Below are 17,351 nucleotides of genomic sequence, written 5' to 3' on the forward strand. Positions count from 1 at the left end.
GGTCAGTCCTATCTGGTAAGGATCCTCCACCGCGCAACAGTATTCTAAAAGACAATTGACAAGCGCAGTGTAGGTAGTCTCCTTAGTAGGTCTGTTACGTTTTCTAAGTGTCCTGCCACTAAAACGCAGTCTTTGCTTAGCCTTCCCCACAACATTTTCTGTGTGTTTCTTCCAATTTAAACTGTTCGTAATTGTAATTCCTAGGTATTTAGTTGAATTTACGGCTTTTAGATTAGACTGATTTATCGTGTAACCGAAGTTTAGCGAATTCCTTTTAGTACTCATGTGAATGACCTCACACTTTTCGTTATTTAGGGTCAATTGCCACTTTTCGCACCATTCCCATATTTCATCTAAATCGTTTTGCAGTTTGTTTTGATCTTCTGATGATTTTATTAATCGATAAACGACAGCGTCATCTGCAAAAAACCGAAGACGGCTGCTCAGATTGTCTCCCAAATCGGTTATGTAGATAAGGAACAGCAATGGGCCTATAACACTACCTTGGGGAACGCCAGAAATCACTTCTGTTATGACTTTCCGTCAATTACTACGAACTATGACCTCTCCGACAGGAAATCACAAATCCAGTCACATAACAGACGATATTCTACAAGCACGCGATTTTACTACAAGCTGCTTGTATGGTATAGTGTCAAAAGCCTTCCGGAAATCCAGAAATACGGAAATACGGAAATACGGAATCAATCTGAAATCCCTTGTCAATAGCACTCAACACTTCGTGCGAATAAAGAGCTAATTGTGTTTCACAAGAACGTTGTTTTCTAAATCCATGTTGACTGTGTGCCAATAGACCATTTTGTTGGAGGTAATTCATAATGTTCTGACACAACGTATGTTGCAAAACCCCGCTGCATATCGACGTTTATGATATGGGCCTGTAAGTTAGTGGATTACTCCCTACTACCTTTCCTGAATATTGGTGTGACCTCTGCAACTTTCCAGTCGTTGGGTACGGATCTTTCGTCGAGCGAACGGTTTTATATGATCGTTAAGTATAGAGTTAATCCATCACCATACTCTGAATGGAACCTAATTGGTATACAGTCTGGACCAGAAGACTTGCTTTTATTGATTTCAGTTGCGTCGTTACTCCAAGGATATTTACTTCTATGTTACTCATGTTCGCAGATGTTCTTGCTTCGAATTCTGGAATATTTACTTCGTTTCCTTTGGTAAAGGCATTTCGGAAGGCTCTGTTTAGTAATTCTGCTTTGGCAGCACTGTCTTCGTTAGCGCGAACCGCGAATCGGTACCAACTGCTATCGTAAATTATACGACAGTTTAGTAACCTAGGATTAAACGCACGTCGTTTTAACAGGTTCTGTTCTATTTAAGCCATTCGGCCTCACCAGAGAGGATTACGTTAAACTGATTATGTTAACATGTTCTGTCCCGTGTGTAGTAGTGAACCGTTTCAGAGAAAGCTTTGAGTTACGGATAATATGGATGACTAACTGTTGAGCACAAATTATGAAGCACGGGTACTGAAAACAGGTTGCTGTCGAGCAAGATCGGCTGGGATCTAAACCCGGAACTACTGTACTCCATTAAGGGTGGCTATCTGTCTTGTCAGCTCCTGTAATTATTTTCGTGTTCTGTTTATATAGAGCGGACCATAATTCCATTGGCAGACTTTCAGGTGGTAGAATGGATCAAAAGGAAAAAAATGTCCACTAACCATGGCGTCTGAAGTGCATACCTGAAGAGCTATAAGCACATCTTCAGTGGAAGAGATATATTTCACACAAAAGAGGACAAGTGCCAATAGGTCTTAAGGTATGCATTTTGTAGACCATGTTTACTAAAAACTTTTTTCTTGTTTCGGGCCATCTGTGAAAGTTTGTCGGTCGGGTTCCGGTTCATCCTGTATGTTTACTTTGTAACTATTAAGCTATATTTTAAGGGGCTCCGGAACGCCCTATACTTGCAATGTTAAAATAACGCTTATAAATTACATCTTTCCTCACAAAGTATTTGAGGTAGGAAGTTGAACTTTTTACAGATTATTTATTGGAATATGGGCTACAACTTAACATAGGGATTTCACAAAATTTTAGTTCAGTTATTAAAGATTTTTTCAATTGTAATGAAAATTCACAACATTTTTTTGCAATTTTTTGTTTATATATTCAAAAATATACAGTTTTTTGGAAAAGGCTGTGTTAAATTATGCGGAAGGTACTGTGTAACATTTACCGATTGTTTGAAACAAATATGTTGGGAAGATCCTTAGAAAACATGTAATTAGTATGAGAAAATAAAAGTTTTGGGAATCGAGCGACAAAGATTGGATTAACTTTTTAGTGCATTCCAGGTCCATAGGATGGATTATCTTCATCCTCTGCAAACTACTCCTCCAGCTTCCTCTTGTTCCTCCTCCTGTTTACTCTTGCTTGTATTTCTAGAATCTTTACAGCCCTGTCTGCAGCCCGAAGGCGTTCCTTGTCTGAAGCAAGCATCGCTAGTTGTTGTGTTCGTAGATTTTGCTACCATTTTCTTCAGTTGCAGTTACTGCAACACTGTTCCAAAAGGTGGTCATGTATGAACACTTATCACATTTCAATTGTATTTCACTAGCAAGTCCTACGTGCTTTATTATGGAGAGTTCCAGACCAACTTCACTACAATGAATACATCTTACACAGTTTGAAAAAATTCCTTTGAGAACCGACCTATCAAATATTTCATTCACATCCGATTCGCCCATAAAACATTCATAGTTTTCACTCATTGAACCAAGCTTCTTCTGTGAAGTATTTTCTTTCCCACTTTGACTGCTATGGGCAGGTGTACTTGAGAGGTTAGGTTCACCCACTTGGTTATCGTCTTTATTGTTTACAGTAATAACACATACCTTTGGCTTTCCAACATTTCTCCTTTTGTTAAAAGCCTTCAGAGGATTTCTAATAACTTTACTTTTACTCATTATTATACTTCAACAAAACAGAGACTCAAGAAACAGAATTAATTACGAATATTTTCGAGATAACGACAGAGTAAATAAACATGAAACAATCGACAATCACACCAGCGATATATATTGAACCATCACAGGTTAGCCACAACACATACTTTATCTCACATCACTAAAACGTACCTGATGAACACGGACGTTAATAATAAAACCATTTGACAGCAGTTTAACAGCGCCACAGTGGGTCACGCCCATGTAGAACACATTTCAAAAAAAAATTTAAAAATAGTTGTGGTCTTCGGAATTGAATAAATTATATATCTATTAAAAGGTAATAGTCTGCAGATTCAGAAAAAGCAAAAAAGTAAAAATTGAACTTTTCATGATGTTGAGCCTTTCCGGAGCCCCTTAAAAAGCTTTGGTTTTTGCACCATGTTTTCAAGTTTTGTGCTCCTTTCGTGCTGTCGAGAGGTTAGAGTAAATTACCTGCGAGCCTTGTTTTTACTGTAGTGTTTTGACATATTAATGTAGCTGAAATCGTATATTTTAATAAATTTGAATAAACGTTCAGGATTTGTATGTGGCGACTCTGTTCAATCAATATATCCTTTTCTTCTGCCCATTTGTGCCACGATGGCTGCAGGAAGGTTTTTTATAAAGAATCCCACTGCTTTTACAGTCGCATGCTTTCACCAACCATTTCTAATGGATAAAATAAAAAATGGCCAAGTGCGAGGACGACTCGCGCACAGAGGATTATAATCTTTCGCGTTATCGACACTGGCAAGATTTTAGTCCCGGGAATTCGAAGGCCATATCAAAATCTCTCTAGTAGTTACACAAAAAGCGAGCGAACTTGTAGATAGAGAGCATTTATTAAAACATTTTCGCTTTTTAAAACATGTCTACAACTCACATTTTATGTTTGCATCCAGTAATGTTCGACTATTATACGTTCGACGAATGATTATTGCAATGTATGTTCAAATGGCAAGAGATTTTTTATGAGGTATGATTGCAGTTAAAGTTTATTTCAGATTTTTTGCTTTGTGTGAAACCTTGTTGCCAAATTTAACGATTCTAGCTCAACGGGAAGCACCCTATAGGTTTTGATAAGCGAGTTTTCGAGTATCAAAATACGTGACATAAATGGCCGTATCTTTTGACTGAAGTGATATAGAAGGTTAAAATTTTTACCCCGCCAGGGGGGCCATAACTTTAATACGTGACGTACATTTGAACTTGATGCGTCTACCCGTGTCTGACAAGCTGGTTTCTTAACAGTTTGATAAACTGCTTTTACAGATTGAGGCATGGAACCCTAAAAAAGGTGCGTTTGAAGGTCAAAAATGAATCTACATCTACATTTATACTCCGCAAGCCACCCAACGGTGTGTGGCGGAGGGCACTTTACGTGCCACTGTCATTACCTCCCTTTCCTGTTCCAGTCGCGTATGGTTCGCGGGAAGAACGACTGTCTGAAAGCCTCCGTGCGCGCTCTAATCTCTCTAATTTTACATTCGTGATCTCCTCGGGAGGTATAAGTAGGGGGAAGCAATATATTCGATACCTCATCCAGAAACGCACCCTCTCGAAACCTGGCGAGCAATCTACACCGCGATGCAGAGCGCCTCTCTTGCAGAGTCTGCCACTTGAGTTTATTAAACATCTCCGTAACGCTATCACGGTTACCAAATAACCCTGTGACGAAACGCGCCGCTCTTCTTTGGATCTTCTCTATCTCCTCCGTCAAACCGATCTGGTACGGATCCCACACTGATGAGCAATACTCAAGTATAGGTCGAACGAGTGTTTTGTAAGCCACCTCCTTTGTTGATGGACTACATTTTCTAAGCACTCTCCCAATGAATCTCAACCTGGTACCCGCCTTACCAACAATTAATTTTATATGATCATTCCACTTCAAATCGTTCCGCACGCATACTCCCAGATATTTTACAGAAGTAACTGCTACCACTGTTTGCTCCGCTATCATACAATCATACAATAAAGGATCCTTCTTTCCGTGCATACATTTACTGTGCGAGGACTGTTGGGTATGGCAGGACAATTACTTTCTCCCGGCAGTCCGCAGTCGTGTCCTGTGGGGCAGAGGACAAAGTCACGTGGGGGACGGGCAGCGAAAGGCCGCGACAGTGGCGGCTGCTGCTGCTGCTGCTGCTGCTGCTGCTGCTGCTGGGCGTTCCAGACTAGCGGCTACATAACGGCCACAGCACGAAAATCAGCCGTATTAATTTCTGAAACACTGGAATCGCAAATGGCCGGCCACAACAATCTGAATTTGCGCAAGCAACCCACTTCCAACCCGCGTCACTTTATTTACGAGGAGGGTAGTCTCTTGACTCCCGGATCAGAATAACAAAGTGACTAACGACAAGTTGTTTACAGGACCGCTTCCGTAGCAGCAACCAATCACAGGACGAGCCTAATGTTGGTTCCTCCCCTCCCCCCTACTCCCCCACTCCCTCCACCGTTGTCATATCGCTCTTCCGACTACATTATAGTCGCTAAAGCCTCTCCGTGAGTCCGCGCTTTTTGGAGGAGGGCAGAAGATCATGCGAGGATGATACCAGTCTCCGATGACCTGCACCACGAGCTGAGCAATCTACACAAGGTTGTAAGGGGCCAACCCCCAACAACCACCAAATAAATGAAGGTAGGCAGCTCCTCTAGGAACACAGATGAGGAGTACGAAAAGGAGTTTGCATCTTTGCCTTTCTGTGGCTCCGTGTCGTGTAAAGCTGCCTGCTGATGAGAGAGAATCAAATCGATCTTCAGGCGTCCGTCAAAAAGCGAGCAATTACTGAGACTAGTCACAGATGCGGCAAATCTTACGATGGACAAACATCGCGCACTGTAGAACAATGCAGGAAGCAACATAAGAGTTTTTCTCTCCTACGCTACCCAAAAATAAACGTCGTGTGACTAGGGCCTCCCGTCGGGTAGACCGTTCGCCGGGTGCAAGTCATTCGATTTGACACCACTTCGGCGACTTGCGCGTCGGTGGGGATGAAATGATGATGATTAAGAAATCATAACACCTAGTCCCTGAGCGGAGAAAATCTGGACCCAGCCGGGAATCGAACCCGGGCCCTTAGGATTGACATTCTGTCGCGCTGACCATTCAGCTACCGGAGGCGGACTACACTACCCATGAAAAATCTGCTTTAGCTAAGCGACCGCCTGATCAAATTGGGCGACACCTCTATTGCAGTAACGGCTTCTGGAACAGTTTAGTTAAAGAAGCCACTGAAATAAAATCGCTGAGAACGCCCTGTATGGTGACGGCGGCCTGCAGCTCAGTGCGACATGGAATGCAGCGACCGCGACGTTGAAGCGGGCACATCGAACACAGAGTCGACGAATGCCCGTATATGGCGATGCCGTGAGCACCAGTGACGTCACAGCCGGCAGCTAGAGTACATCAGGCTTGATTTGCCGGAGTAGCCTCTTCTTCTGAAAGCCGTTCTTAAATGATCGAGCTGGTCCTCCTACTACTGTGGTTCACAAGTTCTTGTAGCCCAATCCACCAATGTTCTGATCACTCTTTTTTCCTGCTAGGGAAGGTTGTTGGCAATTGTTCAAATGGCTCTGAGCACTATGGGACTTAACTTCTGAGGTCATCAGTCCCCTAGAACTTAGAACTACTTAAACCTAACCAACCTAAGGACATCACACACATCCATGCCCGAGGCAGGATTCGAACCTGCGACCGTAGCGGTCTGTTGGCAATTGTGAACTGTTCGAAAGTATCAATCTTGAGGGTTTTGTGTAGGCTTTGTTCACTATAATTTAGTCGGATTTTCTAAGTACCTGTACATCTAAAAATGAGATTTGGTATTACTTATCGTTTTCTGTATTGAATATTAGAATTGATATCATTTCAGAAAATTTAGAAATTGAGATTTTTTCCTCTACAGACTGAAACCACTGAGGTTTTCTTATTCGCCTCCTCCTTCAAATTTTTCCATTAGAAAGTTTTCTTTAACTGCGCCTACTGGGTTCTCCTTTGTTTGCTCATAGAATTTGTTATCCCATTGAAAGTCCTTTGTGAAAATACTGTCTTCATTAAGAGGAACCATAGTAAACAATGGTGCAACATCAAGACTGATCATAAATTACGGTGACTATTGAAACTCTTCAACAACAACAACAACAACAATAATAATAATAATAATAACAATAATACCCTGAGCATTCCAGCTATAGGGAGGAAGATGACAAGAAGATCCTATGAAATTATCATGGAGTGAATTCCCCGAGATTTTAGAAAATTCCTGAAATTCCTTGAGATTTCTCTGATGCTTCCAGGTAAAATGCAACTTCCTGAAAATTTCATGTTTTCTGGATGACTCGCGCCGCCCTGATAGTATTAGTCGGACACAACACCAACGACTTTAATATGCTTTCGACTACGGCCCAAAATCCACAAAATAAAAATCTCTAACGACGCAAATATCGGCAATCGTCATCGTCGTCGTCGTCGTCGTCGTCGTCATCGTCGTCGTCATCCAGTTGCAATAACGACATTGTTTTACATATTTAACAAAAAAAATTGTATCAGTTATTTCAGAAACCGGTTACTTTGAGATGTTTTAACATCTCAGGTTAAATTCTGGTTGTTCAAAACCCATATAACCGGGAACGGTAGTTTCAGCGATTACCGCCGTCCGTGTCGGAAGGTCAGTTGGTCAACAATTGCACCTCTAACTTTTTATACCTGGGATTTACAGTCATGTAGAACTTTATAAAAGACATATTTACGCCAGTGACTAACACTTTCTTTATTTCACGATTGCAATGTCGGCCTTAGGCCATTATGAAGTGAAGATGTTATGGCTACTACGCCACGTCAACCTAAAATGAGCTGACGCATTTTAGCATCTTCACTTGATAATGGCCTAAGGCCGAAATTGCAATCGTGAAATAAAGAAAGTGTTACAGTCACTGGCGTAAATACGTGTTTTATAAAGTTGCATCTCTATTCGCCCGTAGACATCTCCGCAGCCGCCCTTTCTACCGGTCGTCTACTGTTGGTCGATGCCGGTTTTGTATGGCTCCATTTTGCCACAGACGATATACTTCAACCACGGAAGGACACGAATATTGCACAAAGTTAGCCGTTTCGGAAATACTTCCACCCTTGGCCCAGAGGCGACTTCTCTTGTTTTGGAGGCCAGACAAATCACTCGGTTTCCGCATTTACGACGACGACGACTACATTGTTTTCCGCGTCTGCTGACAATGATACACTCTCAACTGCTAGTACTGGCACCTGCTGTCTGTGAATGGTTATTGGACGTTGATGTCGAACATAAGCGATGGTCACATTAAAATGACTGTAACACTTTGGATAACGTGGCCCTCTGAAAACGAATGAATCGTTCACAACAGTCCTGTACGTATCTTATTTAGTCACTTTGACTATTTAGATAAGGCGAGGCGAGGCGGTCTCACCTCGAGCGTCTGTCGGAGGGTGAGCTCGGGGAAGAAGACGTCCTGCTGGAGCACGTAGCAGATGCGGCGCTTCCAGCGCTTGTCGAGGCGCTCGCGGTTGAGGCGCACTTGCCCGGCGCTGGGCTGCGCGCGGCCCGCCAGCACGTTGAGCAGCGTCGTCTTGCCGCAGCCGGAGGGCCCCATCACGGCCAGCAGCTCGCCCGGCCGCGCCAGCCCCGACACGTCGCGCAGCACGGGCCGGCCGCCGCGCCGCGCCGCCGCCCACACGCCCGCGAACACCAGCTCCACCGGCCGCGCGGACGGCGCCTCCAGCAGCGGCGCCGGCACGCCGGACGACCCGGCGCCGCCCCCGCCGCCCAACGCGCCCGCCCCCAGGCCCGCGCCCGCCTCCGGCCCCGACCTGCAAACACACCAGCACAAGCCACGTTAGCACCCACACGCAACAGCGACAGGCGTCTCGCATAGGAGTTAGTTCAAGAACAATTGGGAGAGTATGTTTGCAGCTGCCACTAAGCGCAATAGGAATGTACCACAACGCAATCTTGAAACTTCCTGGCAGATTAAAACTGTGTGCCGGACCGTGACTCGAACTCGGGACCTTTGTCTTTCACGGGCAAGTGCTCTACCAGCTAAGCTACCCAAGCACGACTCACGCCCCGTCCTCACCGCTTCAGTTCCCGCAGGGCGGGACGTGAGTCGTGCTTGGGTAGCTCAGCTGATAGAGCACTTGCCCGCGAAGGCAAAGGTCCCGAGTTCGAGTCTCGGTCCGGCACGCAGTTTTAATCTGCCAGGAAGTTTCATATCAGCGCACACTCCGCTGTAGAGTGAAAATTTCATTCTAGGAACGCAATCTTACTTGTAATTTGCATGAAATTCCTGTGAGACGACACAGCCATTTGTGTGCACTTCTGATTCTTTTCTTATGTCTTGACCACACACTTTTTCCAACAGCCTTAGACGTTTCGACTTGACGCCATTTTCAAAGGCAGTTCTATGTCCGTTCTATATCAGTTCTATATAACTGGTCCTAGGTACATGGTGTCACGTCAACATTCTCAATCACGAGTATTTCCACTTGTATCGTAATCGAGAATATTGACGTAATACAATGTATCTACGAACAATTTCATCGGTTAGCGCTGCTACAATGGCAGGTTATCAAGATTTAACTGCCTTTGAACGTGGCGTTATAGTCGGCGCACGAGCGATGGGACACAGCATATCCGAGGTAGCGATGAAGTGGGGATTTTCCCGAACGACCATATCGCGAGGGTGCCGTGAATACCAGGAATCCAGTAAAACATCAAATCTCCGACATCACTGCGGCCGCAAAAAGTTCCTGCAACAACGGGACCAACAACGACTGAACAGAATCATTCAACGTGGGAGAAGTGCAACCCTTCCGAAAATTGCTGCAGATTTCAATGTTGGGTCATCAACAAGTGTCAGCGTGCGAACCATTCAACGAAACACTATCGATATAGGCTTTCGGAGCCGAAGGACCCACTCGTGTACCTGTGATGATTGTACGACACAAAGGTTTACACCTCGCCTGGACCCGTGAACACGGACATTGAACTGTTGACGACTGGAAACATGTTGCCTGGTCGGACGAGTCTCGTTTCAAATTGTATCGAGCGGATGGACATATACGGCTATGGAGACAACCTCTTGAATCCATGCACCCTGCGTGTCAGCAGGGGACTGTTCAAGCTGGTGGAGGCTCTGTAACGCTGTGGGGTGTGTGCAGTTGGAGTGATACGGGACCCCTGATACGTCTAGATACGACACTGACAGGTGACACGTACTTAAGCATCCTTTCTTATCACCTGCATCCATTCATGTCCATTGTGCATTCCGATGGACTTGGGAAATTCCAGCAAGACAATGCGACACGTCCATAATTGCTACAAAGTGCCTCCAGGAACTCTCTTCTGAGTTTAAACACTTCCGCTAGCCACCAAACTCCCCAGACATGAACATTATTGAGCATATCTGGGACGCCTTGCAACGTGCATTTCAGAAGAGATCTCCGCCCCCTCGTACTCTTACGGATTTATGGACAGCCCTGCAAGGTTCACGGTGTCAGTTACCTCCAGCACTACTTCAGACATTATTCGAGTGCATGCCACGTCGTGTTGCAGCACTTCTACGTGCTCTCGGGGGCCCTACACGGTATTAGGCCGGTGTACCTTTTTCCTTGGCTCTTCAGTGTAAAACTGACGTAACGCTGCCTTTGAAAATGACGTTAAGTCGAAACGCGTTAGGTCGCTGAAAAATAAAAGTCTGGTCAACAGATAAGAAGAGTTATCAGAAATGCAGTCTTACCTGCTATCGTCAGCCACGGGTCGAGCATTTGGGCTCCTAGAGCCATAAACGTAACGTCACTTGGGCTGACAAGAAGCGCGCGTAAAACACCGAGCGAGACGGTACCGCTGATACTAGGCTTCCTACCTCTACATTTAGCAGAGAGGTGCACAATACTGGCTCAGGAAGCGCGAATATGATAAGATAAAGGCGATACTGGGAGCAAGAGCGGTATCGAATATAGAAATGAACACATGCATTGACCGAGAATGGCAAGAAATCTGCGACAGGGCAAATAAAGGGAGGACAACCTACCAGTTCCTTCCCAACATAAAAGAAAGAATAAGAATGACATACACAGATCAACCAAAACACCGCGCGGTTGGATGCTGCCTGATGGCGTTGCGGGTACGTGAAACGGCAAGTTAAGTATGTAAGCTGAACAGAAAAAAAATGGTTCAAATGGCTCTGAGCACTATGGGACTTAACTTCGGAGGTCATCAGTCCGCTAGAACTTAGAACTACTTAAACCTAACTAACCTAAGGACATCACACACATCCCTGCCCGAGGCAGGATTCGAACCTGCGACCGAAGCAGTCGCGCGGTTCCAGACTGTAGCACCTAGAACCGCTCGGCCACCACGGCCGGCTACGCTGAGCAAAGACAGCCGGAGAATCATTCTAGTGAAAATACGGGTCGCAAATGGGAAAATCCACTGAGACAAGCGACCGTGACAAAAGGCCGGTTATTACCCAGAGCCTGTGAACAAAACGGCGAAGCTGGTCGAATGTACACGTGCTATTGTCGTCAGCATCTACGGATAGAGGTGAAAGGACACAAACTACCACTCGGCACTAAATGGTTGGACGTCCACCACTCTTCACAAAATGTCGGGTTCGAGGCTTGTCCGCTCGGTAAAATAGGATAGATGGCGATCTCCGGCCACCTCTGGCGAAAGAGCACAATGCTCGTGCACGCACATGTTTTTGTGAACACACCATTCAGCGCAAATTGTCGAACATTGTGCCCTGCAGCAGAGAACCCCCTCGTGTTACCACGTTGAGCGAACGGCATCGTCAGTTACTATTGCAGTGGATACTGTATCAGTGGATTGGACCGTGGATCACTGGAAACCTGTCACCTGGGCGGATGAATCACATTTCTGGCTACACGGTCGCCTCCACAAACGCAGTCAGCCACGCGAAAAGTGGTTCGAAATGTGCACCGTACCACTGACAGACTTGTGGGAGCAGTATTATGGTATGAAAGACATTCTCTTGCGCTTGCATGGGACCTATGGTAGTAATCTACGACAACATGCCACAAGCGGACCCTGCGCATTACTTCATGCTTGATGTCTTTCCCGACGGCAACGCCATCTTTCAGCAGTATAATTGTTCTTGTCTCTAAGGCAGAATCGTCCTACTATGGTTTGAAGAGCGTTATATGAAATCACGTTATTGTCTTGGCGACCAAATTTGCCAGATGTGAATCCGATGGAACCCATCGGGGTCGGTATTTCGCTCCAAAGACGGACAAACAAGCTATTAAGCAGGTGGTCTAATGTTCTAGCTCTTAAGTGTACGTCCTTCCGACCAAGGGAGCTATACACTACCTGTCGGGACATGGTCCGTACCCTAGCTACTTACTAAAATACGACAGCGCACCACTGATATTGTGAATGTGGAGCAATCCGGATCCTGGATCACATCGACCGGGAATGTACCATTAGACGATATGTTACAGACCAGGGCAGGGACTCATTTGGAAACGCAACAGTCTACAGGGTGGTCCATTGATAGTGACCGGGACAAATATCTCACGAAATAAGCAGCAAACGAAACAACTACGAAGAACGAATCTCGTCTAGCTTGAAGGGGGAAACCAGATGGCGCTATGGTTGGTCCGCTAGATGGCGCTGCCATAGGTCAAACGGATATCAACTGCGTTTATTTATTTTATTTTTTTTAATAGGAACCCCCATTTTTATTACATATTCGTGTAGTACGTAAAGAATATTTGTGAATAGGAAAATCACACCAGTCACGACAGCATCCATGCTACGCCTGAATCCGAAGACACTGCAGACAATGATACGTCGCATGGCAACGTGGAAGCGATGCAGGTGGCTCATTAAAAAGACAAGTATACGAGGCGTGTGAGAAATGTATTGCGATTTATAACACTGCGAGCATTCTGGCAACGCTGTGTTGTTCTACTTGTCTAATTCTGTGTGTCGATCCCTTCCAGATGCTCTGTCCGAATTTCAGCTGTTACAACCATCAAGTGAGATTTGAGAGCGTTATGAGTGAAGTTGTGTTTTTGTTGTTTGTTAAGAAACTGGAACAGCGGAATTTTGTGTTAAACTTGGGTAATCCGCGAGTGTGACCTTCGAAAAGTTAAAACAGGCCTATGGGAAATATTCCGTACTAATAGCACAAGTTTTCCCTGGCACAAATCATTCTTGGCTCTGAGCACTATGCGACTTAACTTCTGAGGTCATCAGTCCCCTAGACTTAGAACTAATTAAACCTAACTAACCTAAGGACATCACACACATCCATGCCCGAGGCAGGATTCGAACCTGCGACCGTAACGGTCGCCCGGTTCCAGACTGTAGCGCCTAGAATCGCATGGCCACTCCGGCCGGCCAATCATTTTTGGAAGGCCGAGAACACGATGAAGATGAACCTCGCTCAGGGGGACCTTCAGGTTCAAAAAGCGACGAAAAGTCTACTGTGTGCGTGCTCTTGTGAGAACTGACCGACGTTTAACAATAAGGATGGTGGGTGGCCTGTTAAACACTTTCACCGTACATCAAATTTTGACCTAAGTGTTGCACATTCGCATGGTTTATGCCGAAATGGTACCGAAGAATCTGACAACTGAACAGATGGGCAATCGAAGAGACGTTTACGTTGATTTTCTTGAGAAAATGCCAATGACCACAAATTGTCCAGTCGTGTGATCACAGATGCTGAATCCTGGACTTTTGTGTACGATCCTGAGACGAAGTACCACAGTCAGGAGTGGCTTACTAAAACACACGTCCACCGAAAAAAAGCTTTTTTTGACAGTATGGGTACCGAGCATAAAGAATTTGTTCCTCCAGGACGAACAGTTAACCAAGTGTTTCACAAAGATGTCCTTGGAAGGATTAAGACAGGACATTGCTGACAATGTGGATGCTACATCATGACAACGTCCCATGTCACACCGCCACATCCATTACTGGATTTTTGACCTCAAAAGGCATTCCTGTTGTTCCACAGCTCTCCTATTCACTTGATCTGAGTCCTTGTGACTTTTTCCCGAAATTGAAAAAGTCTTAAAAAATGTCATTTTGGGACTCTGTTTTGAATATTGTCCAATGTGACACACATGTTAAAGGTTCCAGTCGCGTATGGCTCGCTGGAAGAACGACTGCCGGAAAGCCTCCGCGCGCGCTCGAATCTAATTTTACATTCGTGATCTCCTCGGGAGGTATAAGTAGGGGGAAGCAATATATTCGATACCTCATTCAGAAACGCACCCTCTCGAAACCTGGACAGCAAGCTACACCGCGATACAGAGCGCCTCTCTTGCAGAGTCTGCCACTTGAGTTTGCTAAACATCTCCGTAACGCTATCACGCTAACCAAAGAACCCTGTGACGAAACGCGCCGCTCTTCTTTGGATCTTCTCTATCTCCTCTGTCAACTCGACCTGGTACGGATCCCACACTGATGAGCAGTACTCAAGTATAAGTCGAACGAGTGTTTTGTAAGCCACCTCCTTTGTTGATGGACTACATTTTCTAAGCACTCTCCCAATGAATCTCAACCTGGTACCCGCCTTACCAACAATTAATTTTATATGATCATTCCACTTCAAATCGTTCCGCACGCATACTCCCAGACATTTTACAGAAGTAACTGCTACCAGTGTTTGTTCCGCTATCATGTAATCATACAATAAAGGATCCTTTCTATGTATTCGCAATACATGACATTTGTCTATGTTAAGGGACAGTTGCCACTCCCTGCACCAAGTGCCTATCCGCTGCAGATCTTCCTGCATTTCGCTGCAATTTTCTAATGCTGCAACTTCTCTGTATACTACAGCATCATCCGCGAAAAGCCGCATGGAACTTCCGACAGTATCTACTAGGTTATTTATATATATTGTGAAAAGCAATGGTCCCATAACTCTCCCCTGTGGTACGCCAGAGGTTACTTTGTCTGTAGACGTCTCTCCATTGAGAACAACATGCTGTCTTCTGTTTGCTAAAAACTCTTCAATCCAGCCACACAGCTGGTCTGATATTCCGTAGGCTTTTACTTTATCAGGCGACAGTGCGGAACTGTATCGAACGCCTTCCAGAAGTCAAGGAAAATAGCATCTACCTGGGAGCCTGTACCTAATATTTTCTGGGTCTCATGAACAAATAAAGCGAGTTGGGTCTCACACGATCGCTGTTTCCGGAATCCATGGTGATTCCTACAGAGTAGATTCTGGGTTTCCAGAAATGACATGATACGCGAGCAAGAAACATTTTCTAAAATTCTACAACAGTTCGATAGAGATATAGGTCTACAGTTTTTCGCATCTGCTCGACGACCCTTCTTGAAGACTGGGACTACCTGTGCTCTATTCCAATCATTTGGAACATTCCGTTCCTCTAGAGACTTGCGGTACACGGCAAGTTCTTTGGTACTCTGTGTAGAATCGAATTGGTATCCCCTCAGGTCCAGTGGTCTTTCCTCTGTTGAGTGATTTCAGTTGCTTTTCTATTACTTGGACACTTATTTCGATGTCAGCCATTTTTTTCGCTTCTGCGAGGATTTAGAGAAGGAACTGCAGTGAGGTCTTCCTCTGTGAAACAGCTTTGGAAAAAGGTGTTTAGTATTTCAGCTTTACGCGTGTCATCCTCTGTTTCAATGCCATCAACAACACAGAGTGTCTGGATATGCTGTTTCGAGCCACTTACTGATTTAACGTAAGACCAGAACTTCCTAGGATTTTCTGTCAAGTCGGTGCATAGAATTTTACTTTCGAATTCACTTAACGCTTCACGCGTAGCCCTCCTTACGCTAACTTTGACATCGTTTAGCTTCTGTTTGTCTGAGAGGTTTTGGCTGCGTTTAAACTTGCAGTGAAGCTCTCTTTGCTTCCGCAGTAGTTTCCTAACTTTGTTGTTGAATCACGGTGGGTTTTTCCCGTCCCTCACAGTTTTACTCGGCACGTACTTGTCTAAAACGCATTTTATGATTGCCTTGAACTTTTTCCATAAACACTCAACATTGTCAGTGTCGGAACAGAAATTTTCGTTTCGATCTGTTAGGTAGTCTGAAATCTGCCTTCTATTACTCTTGCTAAACAGATAAACCTTCTTCTAATAATTTCCGGGTATGCAGCCGGATCCCGTCGACATTCTGCCACGATATTTCGGCCCAGAGACGTCCGGCCATCATCAGGTGAGTACACAACTACTGAAGAGCCCAGGGGCAGTCGCGGTATTTATGCCGAATCTCGCGCATAAATACCGCGACTGCCCCTGGGCTCTTCAGTAGTTGTGTACTCACCTGATGATGGCCGGACGTCTCTGGGCCGAAATATCGTGGCAGAATGTCGACGGGATCCGGCTGCATACCCGGAAATTATTAGAAGAAGAAATACGCCGGGAAAATTTCAGAAGTCAGATAAACCTTCCTCCGTTTTTTTTTTACATTCCCGTTTACTTCCATATTCAGGGATGCTGCTACGGCCTTATGATCACTCATTCCCAGCTGAAGCTTTTCAGCGCTGCTACGAAGCCTGGGAATGACTCCGCCTGTGTATAGCTGCCGAAGGGAACTACTTTGAAAGGGACAACATTGTTGTTTGAAAAAATAGAGACTTGGTAGATGGAAAAAGATCAGTCTCATTACTTTTCTCACACACATCGTTTCACATGGAACTTAGAACGTTTTCCACAAAGTAGAAGAGCATACAGTGCAAACTTCATAAAACGTCGAACAAGATAGCTCTGTAGTGCTGCCATTATGTCCCGGGCTTCAGTATATCTTGCAGCGTAATTCTCCAGAATAATCAGCAGAGCAGTGTAGACCTTTTGCTAGCCTTTAGACACGGTGGTCCTCACTCCGAACTTGGCGCTGCGTCTCCACGTGACGCGCCGGGCGCTGCCGCCCAGACGGCGAGTAGGGCCGGGTTATTTAGAGAGCAGCCGGTGCCCCCAGGTGAATGGGCGGCTGCCGGCTGCCGCCGCTGATAGCCGTGTTTGCTGACGGCCGATAGGAAGGCGCCCTGCTGACCCCGCACCCACGCCGCAGCCCAACCTGCCGGTCTGAGCTGCATCCGTGTCACCTCGTGCTCCCAGTTGGCGTCAAAATTAGGGGATCCTAACAATATGACTATTTCTAGCGATATGAGGTCCCAATTAAGCAAGTACGTGGTTGGCCGTGCGGTCTAACGCACGGCTTTCCGGGCGGGGAGGAGCGCCTGGTCCCCGACACGAATCCGCCCGGCGGATTTGTGTCGAGGTCCGGTGAACCGGCCAGTCTGTGGATGGTTTTCAGGCGGTTTTCCATCTGCCTCGGTGAATGCGGGATGGTTCCCCCTATTCCGCCTTAGTTAGACTATGTCGGCG

General features: G+C 45.5%; 1 protein-coding gene across 1 annotated transcript in view; it reads right to left on the reverse strand.

The window, feature by feature from the left end:
- The window catches only part of LOC124593857 (ABC transporter G family member 14), an 81,863-nt gene extending 64,804 nt beyond the window's left edge, over positions 1-17,059 (reverse strand). The window contains exons 1-3 of the mRNA XM_047132205.1: positions 16,845-17,059; positions 8,804-8,816; positions 8,417-8,722 (exon numbers count right to left, since the gene is read on the reverse strand). Of these exons, the coding sequence (XP_046988161.1) occupies positions 8,417-8,722; positions 8,804-8,816; positions 16,845-17,059 (534 nt within the window). The remainder of the gene's footprint in view (positions 1-8,416; positions 8,723-8,803; positions 8,817-16,844) is intronic.
- Between the last annotated feature and the right edge of the window lie 292 nt (positions 17,060-17,351).

This window comes from Schistocerca americana, chromosome 2 (genome assembly GCF_021461395.2).
Source record: "Schistocerca americana isolate TAMUIC-IGC-003095 chromosome 2, iqSchAmer2.1, whole genome shotgun sequence".
Classification (NCBI taxonomy): domain Eukaryota; kingdom Metazoa; phylum Arthropoda; class Insecta; order Orthoptera; family Acrididae; genus Schistocerca; species Schistocerca americana.